This window comes from Peromyscus californicus, unplaced genomic scaffold (genome assembly GCF_007827085.1).
Source record: "Peromyscus californicus insignis strain IS unplaced genomic scaffold, ASM782708v3 Scaffold_96__1_contigs__length_156587, whole genome shotgun sequence".
NCBI lineage: Eukaryota > Metazoa > Chordata > Mammalia > Rodentia > Cricetidae > Peromyscus > Peromyscus californicus.
In genome coordinates this window covers 130,438-142,684 of record NW_026294613.1, presented here as the reverse complement: position 1 = coordinate 142,684, position 12,247 = coordinate 130,438, and the positions used below count along the sequence as shown (strand labels likewise).

General features: G+C 36.0%; 1 protein-coding gene across 2 annotated transcripts; it reads left to right on the top strand.

The window, feature by feature from the left end:
• The first annotated feature begins 7,226 nt into the window (after positions 1 to 7,226).
• Positions 7,227 to 9,587, top strand: LOC128105040 (zinc finger protein 120-like). 2 transcript variants are annotated; one of them, XM_052729861.1, is made up of 4 exons: positions 7,227 to 7,296; positions 7,499 to 7,559; positions 8,795 to 8,892; positions 9,061 to 9,587. In XM_052729861.1, exons 1-4 carry the CDS (start codon positions 7,227 to 7,229, stop codon positions 9,585 to 9,587), a joined length of 756 nt encoding a protein of 251 aa, XP_052585821.1. The 2 variants fall into 2 exon arrangements, with proteins under 2 accessions (XP_052585821.1, XP_052585820.1); XM_052729860.1 differs by having other exon boundaries at positions 8,795 to 9,587.
• Positions 9,588 to 12,247: the final 2,660 nt, after the last annotated feature.

Sequence of the window (12,247 nt, the reverse complement as noted above, 5' to 3'; positions counted from 1 at the left end):
GTGTGACAGGAAACATTCATTCGTTCTTTTTTATAATTCATGTATTATGCATACAGTGTTCTGCCTTCATGTTTGCCTGCAGGCCAGAGGAGGGCACCAGATGCCATTATAGATGGTTGTGAGCCACCATGTGGTTGCTGGGAATTGAACTCAGGATCTGGAAGAGCAGCCAGTGCTCTTAACCTCTGAGCCATCTCTCCAGCCCAATAGGAAACATTCATAACTAATAAAAAGTCTCTGTGCCATGATTTGGGAGCAGGTTGGTTGCTCAAAAGAAAGTCTGCTACATACCCTCACTTACTCTGTATTAAATTAGTTGTTTATCTTTTGCTATTACTATTGCATATATATATATACATATATATGTATGTATATATATATATATATATATATATATATATATATATATGCACGTAAATATATATGAGCTACTGAGTTCATTGGGTATTTCTTCTCTTTATATGATTCCATGGCAGACCACTTATTTTTTGAATAACCAACTAGGGGAATTATCCTTGGGGAAAAATTCCCCCCCTCAACAGTCATTAGTTTCCCGTAGTATTTGGTCTAGGGAGAGGGTCTCATTAGGTCCACCCAAACCTTCTAAGTTAGTATGTGTACTGGCCATGTTTTCTCCTTCACCTGAGATCTCTTTGCAGGGCTCAGGGTTGGTCTACCTTGCCAGATTTGGCTTTGGGTTCCTAGCTCCTGTATTATTCCTGTTCTAGAGGTCCAGTTCTCCTCTTCCACACCCTATGAATGCAGTAAATGAGCTGTCCTTCTGTCTGCACTGGCCTTGATCTTAGAGCAGCTCTCCAGTTTAGCTGCCACACGCTCTCCATTCTGCCTTTTTTCTGAGACAGGGTTTCTCTGTGTAGCTTTGTGTCTTTCCTGCATCTCACTCTCTCTACACCAGGCAGGCTTTGAATTCACAGATATCCACCTGCCTCAGCCTCCTGAGTGCTGGAATTAAAGGCAAGTGCCACCATGCCCCAGCTTCTTCCTCTTTCTTTAAAACTGAAGTCCTCATAGGAGTTCCAGTTCCTCTGCATGAGGCTAAAAATAATGTCTGGAAGGGCATATCCAGAGATGGGGAATGTCCTAGAGCATGTTCTATGAGTGTGTCTGAAAGGGACTTCCCTGGTGGTACATCTGGAGCTTGCTGTGCTTGTTATGAGAGGACTGGAGGAATTTCCATCCTCAGGGAGAGGATGTGTTTAGTAGGTGATCTGTTAGCTTGGCCCAGAGAGGCAACAAGGTGGGGCTGCACAAGTTCACAGGTCCTGTGCATCAACCCAGCTCTTGTGTTGCCTATCTCAAATATCTGTGGAGCTGAAAGAGTTCTTCAAAGAGTGTCACCTGTCCCGATCATTTGCAGCCCTTGAACTAGTCCCTGGCTTTCCCCATTGTCTGTTGTTATGGGCCCCCTTTCACTTTTGATTTTATTAATTAGGACTAATTTTCTCTTAGGTAGTTTGGATAAGTGTTTGTCCGTCTTACTGATTTCCTCAAAGAACCAATTCCGTGTTTCATTGAATCCTTGTATTTTTCTTTCTTTCTATATGTTTATTTTTAACACTTATTTGATACTTTCTTCATGTCTACTCCTCGGGTATACTTATTCTTTTTGTTCTTGTACTTTCATGTGTGCTGTTAAGTTGATAGTGTGAAGTATTTTTCTTTTTTTATGGAGAAACTCAGTTCTATACAGTTTCCTCATTATCAATTTCATTGTGTCCTCTAAATTTGGATAGCTTGTGTAATTATTTTTATTGAATTCTATACTTTTTAATTTCATTCTTTATTTCTGTCTTGACCCATTTTCTTCAGTAGAGTGTTGTTCAGTTTTTATAAATTTTTAAGCTTTCTCTTTATTTTTTTTAATCCACCTGTAATCCATGGTAGTCTGATAAAATGCAAGGAGTTATTTCAATTTTCTTGCATCTGTTGAGACTTGAATTATGTCCAAATGTGTCATCAACTATGGAGAAATTCCATGTCATACTGAGAAGAAGGTGTATTCTTTTTCTTTGGGTAGAATGTTCTGTAGTATGTAAGATTCATTTGGTTTATAAAATCTATAATCTCCAATATTTCTCCATTTGGTTTTTGTCTGGATGATCTGTCCATTGGTGAGGGTGGGTATTGTAGTCTACCACTATCAAAAACTGTGTGAGAGTCAATGTGTCATTTAATTTGTAGAAGTATTTCTTTAACAAAAGTGGGTCACCTTGTGTTTGGGGCATAGATATTAATAGTTGAAATGTCATATTTGATGACTAAGGAGTATTTATCCACACCGCTTTTGATGAATTTTTGTGTGAAGTCTATTTTGGTACATAATAAATGGGTACTCTAGCCTGCTCTTTAGTTTCAATTTCTTTAAATATGTTTTTTCCCAGCCTTTACCTTTTAGTAATCCATCTTTGATGCTGAAGTGTTTCTTTTATGCAGTGGAAGGATGGATTGTTTGTGAATCTATACTGTTAATCTGTGTCTTCACTGAGGAACTGAGCCATTTGATATTGAGAGATATCAGGAATAATTATTATTTATACTTTTTAATTGGTTGTTTTTGTTGTTGTTACTTATGATGATGATGGTATGTGTATGAGAGTATGTTAGTTTGTGTTTGTGTTAATGTTGTGTGTTTCTCTTCTTTTGATTTTGCTTATGTGATATTATTTATTTACTGTGTTTTCATGTGTGTAGTTATCTTCCTTAGGTTGGGTATTTTCTTCTAAAAACCTCCTGTAAGGCTGGATTTGTACAAAGATGATGTTTAAATTTGACTTTATTATGAAATATCTTACTTTCTTCATTTACGATGATTGAAAATTTTCTAGATATAGTAATCTGGGATGGCTTCTGTGGTTACTTAGAGCCTGCATTACATGTGTCTAAGGCCTTAGGAATTTTAGAATCTCCACTGACAAGGGAGGTGTAATTCTCATAGGTCTTCCTTTATAGGCTACTCTTTTTTGTTTTTTTTTTTTCAGGTTTTAAAATTTTTTCTTTGTTCTGTATGATTAGTGATTTGGTTATATTATGTGACAAGTGGACTTTTTCTTCTGGCCCAATCTATTTGGTGTTTTGAATGCTTCTTTATACCTTCATCAACACCTTCTTTAAATTAGGAAAAAAAATTTTAAGACAATTTTATTAAAAGTATTTAGAGGACATTGGAGCTGGGTTTTATCTCTTTCCTCTATTTTTATCATTCATAGGTTTGATCTTGGCATAATTGCTGCAAGCCTTCAAAATATATGAGGCAGGATTTCAGCTGATTATGTCAGGCTAATACCTGGAACAAGATCAGACTGAGGCTCAAGGAGTCTTGTTAATATTGTCTTTTATTATTAGCTGTTTCCTGCTATGAATTTATCATGTGCTCTTGCAGTTTTTTCACTATTCACTAGGTACAATTTTCTCTCTACTAAAGGAATATTTAGATAACTTTCTGTGCAGCAATTTAGCCAGCATCCTGAATTTTAGGCCCTCTGTCATTATCATCATTAGCAGAATCCAGCCAGGACCATCCCCAGAAGCACAAAAGCGTCTTATCAGGATGCTCTGTACTTTCTCTTTTTTTTTTTTTTTTTTTTGGTTTTTCGAGACAGGGTTTCTCTGTGTAGCTTTGCGCCTTTCCTGGGACTCACTAGGTAGCCCAGGCTGGCCTCGAACTCACAGAGATCCGCCTGGCTCTGCCTCCCGAGTGCTGGGATTAAAGGCGTGCACCACCACTGCCCGGCCTGCTCTGTACTTTCTAAGAACAGACTTAAGCATGCAGAGTATCTGTTTGAGGAGACCAGGTGGATGTGCTGATTAAGTTTAACTTTCTCCTTTCTAAGGTCTTATCTCTAGTTTTAGATCCACCCTTCACAATTAACTCAGAACTGAAGGTTTCCTACTTAAGGGACATCTAGCTGTGATGGAAGTTGCCAAGCCAAGTTGTCTAATGTCTGAGCACACTTGTCAGAAACAGCAGGAGCAGCAATATCTTGGAGAGACAAGGGTCAAAGGGATAAAATGACAGTTTTATTTCCAGAGTGGGATGAGACAGAGAAGAGAAAAGAGAATAGAAGAACTAGATGTTTAAGAACTGGAGAGGAATGAACTGAAATGTGAAAGAACTGGATTGAAGGGCTAGAAGGGAGTAATAGAGGAATAAGATGGAAGGTGAGGAAGAACCAGTTGGGGAAGAACAAGATGAAAGAGATGGGAAAGAAGCTAATATAGAAAAGAACTAGGTGAATGAGAACCTGGATGGGGCAGAAGTTAGATGAGAGAATTAAGATAGAATTTAGAGGTGACAGCACATAAATGTAGATATTAATCAGGCCAGAAAGATGCTAGATGAGAGAGCAGAATAGAAGGAGTACAAACAAAAATTGACTCAGAAGAACAAAGTGTATGGAATGAAAAGTTTTGTATACATAGATTCATTTCCTGCCATCAAAGATTAAGTTACCCACTGGCTATAGATTCTTCCTGGACCCTGGGATGAGACTATTGAGGAGCTGGACCCACATAGTCCCTGAAACATGATGTCCCAGATTACCTGGTTGTTTTGTGTCAAGAAAGTTTTATATCGAACATTTTCTTTGACTGATGTGTCCATTTTTTCTATTGTATCTTTAGTGCCTGATATTCTTTCTTCCATTTCTCTATTTTATTGGTGAAACTTGCCTCTGTATTTCCTATTTTTGGTCCTGTATTTTTCATTTCTGGAATAGCCTCAGTTTCTGTTTTCTTTACTGTTTCTATTTCCATTTGAGGTCTTAAACCGTTTTGTTTCCTTCAACTATTTGTTTATTTTTTATTGGCTTTATTTAGGTTGTTTGTTTACTCCAATACTTTATTTGTGCTTTCATAAATTTACTTGAGACTTATTCATTTTCTTTTTAAGGACTTCTATCATCTTGGTTGTATTTTGAGACCATAAGAGGTTTGCTACTTAAGCTATGAGACGTCTTTAATGGAGAACTAGCTGCAAAGAGAGAGATGAATGGGAAGTTCTGGGGATGTAGAAATCTAAGCCCTTTGAAAGTGAAGCATGTGTCTGACACAGAACTAGATTTGATTGTTGTCCTGCTGGGTTTCAGTCTTCCCTTTGTCTTCCCTCACTATGTCTCAATTCCTCTTTGAAATGAGAATGGGTTTTCTGTGCCATTTGTATGTTGGAAAGATTTAACGTGTTCTTTGTTTTTATAAAATGACACAGTCAAGAATTGGATATGAGTGTTGAAAGAGATTTTGGGTATTTGAACAGTGTAGGGGCTTTTGCAGACTATGAGCATCATTGAAGTGACTAAATGCTCTTTTTTTTTTATGGATGAACCTGAGGCTATAGTGACCTGGGTCAGGATCTAATCAACTGAATGAAAAGTTCCCAGATAGGATGAGGAATGTGAACATGTGTCTCTCCTTGGTGACTTTCTTTGGGTTGCCATTGGAACCTTTAGTATGAGGAATCTCTCTGGATGAAATATCTCATTGGTGGTTGTGATAGCCTCAACCCATTTCCTTTTCTGTTTCTACTAAGTTGCAGTTGAAATGAATCACGGAGCTTCCTTCTTGTGCTGTCATGACTTCACCACCAGTATATATAGTGTCACTAAATCAGATAAGATACAACTAAAGGAACTGATATTCAATGCTAAGCCATTTTTGCTACCCTGATTTTTTTAATTCTGTAGTTTTTATTTTTGATCCTGAAGACAAACTTTGTCTGAGTAGCCCTGACTATTCTAAATGTAGCTCTGTAGACAAGGTTGGCCTCCAACTCAGAGATTCACCTGACTCTTTCTCCACATACTGAGATTAAAGATTGGCCAACAATCAAGGATTTTTTTTTTTGGTTTTTTGAGACAGGGTTTCTCTGTGTAGCTTTGCGCCTTTCCTGGAACTCGCTTTGGAGACCAGGCTGGCCTCGAACTCACAGAGATCCGCCTGGCTCTGCCTCCCGAGTGCTGGGATTAAAGGCGTGTGCCACCACCACCCGGCCCAAGGATTTTTTTATACATATTTTGTGTGATAGGCCTAGAGTATATGTTTTTGTACATGTCAAGCATATGTTGTTTTGCTGAGCTTTACCCACCATCTTGAATGTTGAAATTTGCCAAGGATATCATTCACTTCTAGAATGTAGTATTCATGACAGTAATAGTGCCTGGGCCTTCTGAGTCATTAGATTACAAGTGTGTGGCATTCTTTTTGCTTGTTGTATTTGCTTTGATGTTTATTAATAAATATGATTTGTTTTTCTGTATAAACGGATATCCACCACATGAATGCCTGGTCCTCACAGTAGACCCAAGAGAGTCTTAGAACCCACAAGCTTGGAATAATGAACAGTTGTGTGATTCCCCTTATAAGTACTGGCAATTGAACCCCTCTATATACAAGAACAGTAAGAGCTGTTAACTTCTGAGCCTTTTCTTCTTCCCTGTATTGATTATTTATGAACAAAATTGATATTTCTAATATTATCATCTTTCTATTTGTAACTGCTTAAATACACAGTTCCTTTTAGTAAGATTTATTAAAGTACAGTTTAAACTGGAGTAATTCAAATTTCTGGAAGATGAATACAGAACTAGAGTGAATGCTTAACTCTTTGTAGGAACTTCAGTAAAACAATCTCTGAGTTCATCTTATCTTTTTATTTATTTGTTGGAAGTTTACAGTGCAGATGAGTCTTTAATATTTACTTCTTGCTGTCCTATAACTGACTACATAGACTAGGCTAACTTTCAACTCAAAAGCACACAAAACTTCCTCTACCTTCCAAGTTCTGGGATTAAAGGCATGAGCCATTAAACCCAGCTTACAAATCTTCTTTGTAGTTAGTAATGGTTCATGTAATTTCTCTAATGTGTGCTCAGTACTGTTGAAGTGTTTGCTTGTTTCTCTATCTCTGTTAATAGACATTTCTCTTGCATGATGATATTCAATTCAAAGCATTCAGAAATAATAGATGTAAATCTCCTATTCAGTTTCTTTGTGAAGTAACTTGATGACTTCACAGTAATGTCTGAGTTATAGAATATGTGTAGCAGTCACCAGAATTATGTGGCTATTTGTCAAAGAAGCATACATTTACAATGATGTATCATGCCTTTTGTTTTATTCACATGGATGGCATATTTATGTATGACATATTTTAGAATGCAGTGACCTATAATGATGTGCATATCGACATCACTCAGGAAGAGTGGGCATTGATGGATCCTTCACAGAAGAATCTTTACAAAGAAGTGATGGTGGAGACCTATATGAACCTCATAGCTATAGGTAATACTATAAATTTTCCTTCACATTTTAAATAAGGGTACAACTGTTTCTTGGTTATTGATGCTCTTCTGCAATTCTGATTGAGAATGAGGAAGAATGAAATGAATAAATCAGATTTGTTTCTAAGGATCACAGAAGATAGTAATGTTAATTTTTCAGTTTTCTGTAATATTTCATACATTTTTCTTGTCCTTTATTTTAGGCTACAATTGGGATGATCTTGAAGTTGAAGAACATTGTCAAAGTTCTCAAAAACATGGAAGGTAATTTTCATGTAAAAGCTGATAAAAATGGGCCTGTAGATATATATAATTTATCTGGAAGCTTTAGTGAAATGAAACAGTGTAAATAATCACTGTTTAAAGTGCATCTATGATAATTAGATGCTCATAAACACATGTACCTCAATGGTAGTTAAGTGAATTATGTTTGCAAGTCATTCTTTTAAGAAGGAAGAAAAGAACAATGCCTTAGCAGAAATCACCATTTGAATAATAGCTTCATCAAAGCTATGCTGTACAACTGACCATCCATTAAGTTTCATAGTTTTCATATTACAAAAGATATACTCATTGAATATGTGATAAGAATATATACACAACCTTGTAATAAGCAAATAGTCCATAGAATATTTACTCATATAGGTGTTCTGTCTTTTCCAATTTAAGTTAAATGGGTAGATAGAGTCAAGAGTTAAGGGGAAAGGGGAATCATTGTAGAGAAACATTATTCCCTAAACCACATATTGATGAGGAACAGAAAGTCCAACTGTAAATGAAATGTGGAAATGTTCTTATTTTTATTCTTTCTTTAATAGTTATATCATATGTCACTCTGGATACCAGTTCTATGAACATAAAGATATGGGAAGAAATAATGTCCATCTCTCAATTTCAGAGCATAGAAGATATGTAGTAGTCCCATGTTGAGTAAACTTCTTGAATGTGATTCAAGTTTACAAACAATTGGTTTTCCAGGTTCATTAAGAATAGATCAACAAATACACCACAGAAAAGCCCTTTGGGTACTAGGACTGTCTCTGTACATGCTGCTGTTTGTCCTGGTTAAATTTGAACATGTAGCATGACTCACAGTATAGGAAAATTTATCAATGGAATAAGTGAGGTAAATGTCCAAATTCTCACAGTTCTCTTCAAATATGTGAAAAATCTCAAAGAAAAATGATGCCATAAACATGAGCCAGGTCATAAAGGTTCTTATCATGACAGGCATGTTCAAATATGCAAAGCCATCCTTAATGCAGGGGAACAACTTGAGTGTAAACAATATGCTAAAACATTAAGATCTCAGTTCTGTATATATTTAGACCAATTGTAAAATTAATTCATGCAGATATAAAGACTCAACTATGTAATGAATGTGGTAAAGATTTTAAATTTTTCAATTATTCTTGCAGGCATGAAAAAAGTCATACTAGAAAGAAATCACATGAATATACTGAGAGTGGTAAAGCCTTTGCATGTAGTCTTTCTCAAAGGCATGAAAAAACACATACTGGAGAGAAATCCAATGAATATTATCAATGTGGTAAAACATTTACACAACACAATCATCTTCAAAGGCATGAAACTACACATACTGTTAAAAAACCTTATGGATATAATGAATGTGCAAAAGACTTTTCTCATTGGAAAGTTCTTCAATTACATAAAATAACACATCTGGGAGAGAAACCCTATGAATGTAATCAATGTGATAAAACCTTTACACAGCCCAGTCATCTTCAAGTACATAAAAGAACACATACTGGAGAGAAACACTATGAATGTAATCAGTGTGGTAAAGCCTTTGCACGACACAGTGCTCTTCAATTGCATGCAAGGACACATACAGGAGAAAAACCCTATGAATGTAAACAATGTGGTAAAGCTTTTGTACAGTCCAGTCATCTTCAAGTACATAAAAGGACACATACTGGAGAGAAACCCTATGAATGTAATCAATGTGGTAAAGCCTTTACACAGCCCCACAATCTTCAAGTACATAAAAGAACACATACTGGAGAGAAACCCTATGAATGTCATCAGTGTGGGAAGGCCTTTGCTTGTATTAGTGTTCTTCGATTGCATGAAAGAACACATACTGGAGAGAAACCATATGAATGTAATCAGTGTGGTAAAGCCTTTGCTCAAAACAATACTCTTCAAAGGCATGAAAGAACACATACTGGAGAGAAACCCTATGAATGTAAACAATGTGGTAAAACCTTTGCACAGTCCAGTCATCTTCAAGTACATAAAAGAAAACATACTGGAGAGAAACCCTATTAATGTAATCAGTGTGGTAAAGCCTATGTTCATCACAATGCTCTTCAATTGCATGAAAGAACGCATATAGGAGAAAAGCCCTATGAATGAAAACAATGTGGTAAAGCTTTTGCATGTTATAGTGATCTTCAAAGGCATAAAAGAACACCTACTGGAGAGAAACCCTATGAATTTAATCAATGTGATAGAGCCTTTTGCTCAGCCCCATAACCTTCAAGTACATAGAAGTACACATACAGGAGAGATGCCCTATAAACGTAATCAGTGTGGTAAAGCCTTTGCCCAAAACACTGTTCTTCAAAGGCATGAAAGAACACATACTGGAGAGAAACCCTATGAATGTAATCAGTGTGGGAAAGCCTTTGTTCATCATAGTGCTCTTCAATTGCATGAAAGAATTCATAACTGAGGGAAACCCTATGAATATAAACAGTGTGGTAATGCCTTTGCACAGCCCAGTCATATTGAAGTGTATTAAAGAACACATATTGAGGAGAAATCCTATGAATATAATCAATGTGGTAATGCCTAGTCACAACACAGAGCAACCCTGTAACTGTAAAACTTTTAGTGTATAATTGGTATCTTTAAGCCTTTGAATATAACATTAGACTTTGAGGATCTGAAAAGAACTCATATCAAAGGAAATCTGAATATATATGAATTGGTATGATCTTGATCCAACATACTTATATTCAACTACACAAGATTAATTATTTTGGAAAAAAATTAAAATGTGTCAATAATATGTTCAAGCATTATAATATCTCTTTTTATTTTGTTTACACCTGTCAAATAATATGGACAAAAGAGGGATTAGGGATTCAGCTCAGTGGTAGAGCGCTTGCCTAGCAGGCACAAGTCCCTGGGTTCGATCCTCAGCTCTAAAAATAATATGGACAAAAGACCTATAAAGTTAAGTGATAATGTAACTCTTTTAGATTTCATACTTCTCTTCAAATACATGAAATAATGAATTCTGGTGTAAATTTTCACAGATGTGTATCATTCCTTTTCTGTTGCTTTGATAATAGACCATATCTAAGTGAACTTAGAAAAGGTTTTAATTTGGCCCTTGGTTCCAGAGCAGTACAAGTACCCCATAAAAGGGGCATGGAAACAAGTGTTACACATGGCAGCTAAAGCAGGCAGCTAAGAATTCACATTCTTACCCTGCAGTATAAAGCAGAAAGTGTAAATTAGAAATGGTGTGCAGATATAAATGCTCAGGCCAACCCTCACGACTGAATTCTTCCCGCATGGTATCATTTTCTAAATCTTCTCAAATGATGTCACAGACTGAAAATGAGAGATTACTCCAACTTCAAGACTGCATGCTTGTTTTCTGTTAAATGGACTAAGTCATTATGGAGAAAATTTCTGTAATCATTTAGATGCTTCAAAACCCATATTACCAGAATTATAATATAAAAAAAATTCATGATTAAAAATTAGTTTAAATATTTGTTTTTATTTTAATTATGCTATATGTGAGTGTCTTCCTCTGGGTACATGTATGTGCATTTTGGTTCCAGAGAAGGTTAGACTATTGGAGCTTCTTGTTGTAAGAATTACTGGAAGTCCAAAACCAGATCTTGGTCCAGGGAATGAACATGTGTTAAAGTCTTGGCCATGTCGCTATCCCTGTCAATATTTTAAAGCTTTTTATATCATCTTGATGTCAGGAAATAGATAGGTACTCATATGAAAGAAAACCCCATTTATGTAAACAATTTGGTTAAGATTTTAGACATCATAGTGGTTTTCAATTTCAAGGAAAAAAACTTGTTTTAAGTTTTTTTATTGTAGATTTGAAGTAAATAAATTACTAACCAGGTTCACCAAAGACTGATGTGAAGATCCCATTGTGACTTCTATTTTGCAACATGTGAGAAAGATATTAAAGTGTGGGATATGTGTGGAAAATTTATTTAGTAAAGTTTATTTTGTGGTCCTTATATTTTTTCTGTGGTGTTTGTTCATCTTCTTTTGCACTTTCACTTATTCAGAGGTGTGGCTTCTATTTTGCAACATGTGAGAAAGATATTGAAGTGTGGGATATGTGTGGCAAATTCAATTAGTAAAGTTTATTTTGTGGTCCTTATATTCCTTCTGTGGCATTTGTTCATCTTCTTTTGCACTTTCACTTATTCAGAGGTATTTATCTGCTGCCTTGTATAGAATGTGATGGCTATCATCTAAGAGGTTCATTTTTATTTAACTCTCAGGCAGTATGTGATCACACTTTCAAGTAAGGGTTTCTGTGAAAGGGTGATGTATTTTTGTTCATGGTTGTTTTTTTATTATTTAATATTCATGGTTGTATTTTTAATATTTAATATTCACAAATGTGCTTGAAATGTTTGTTATCTAGCCTGGCTTGAATGTCAGTAATTAGCCAGGGATGCATTAGAATTCATGATCCTTGTGTGTCAGTCTCTTGAGTACAATTCTAAGGGTAGATTATGTACTATCTATGACTGTTGTTTTGTCATAACTGTAGGGGAAAGGGGTTGACTAAAGAAACCCACTCTGACCCTGGAGCCCAGAACTACGAAAAGATGGCTCAGATATGGCCAGTGAAAGAAACACTGTTTGGTTCAAATCGGAGCCATCTCTGCCCCTGGTGAACTGACTTTTGAAACCAACCAATCACAGACCAG

Coding starts and splice junctions, on each gene's coding strand:
- LOC128105040 (XM_052729860.1), top strand. CDS start 7,227: ATGGATCCTTCACAGAAGAATCTTTACAAAGAAGTGATGGTGGAGACC. Junction 7,297..7,498: donor TATGAACCTCATAGCTATAG/GTAATACTATAA, acceptor CCTTTATTTTAG/GCTACAATTGGGATGATCTT. Junction 7,560..8,794: donor AGTTCTCAAAAACATGGAAG/GTAATTTTCATG, acceptor TCTTTCTCAAAG/GCATGAAAAAACACATACTG.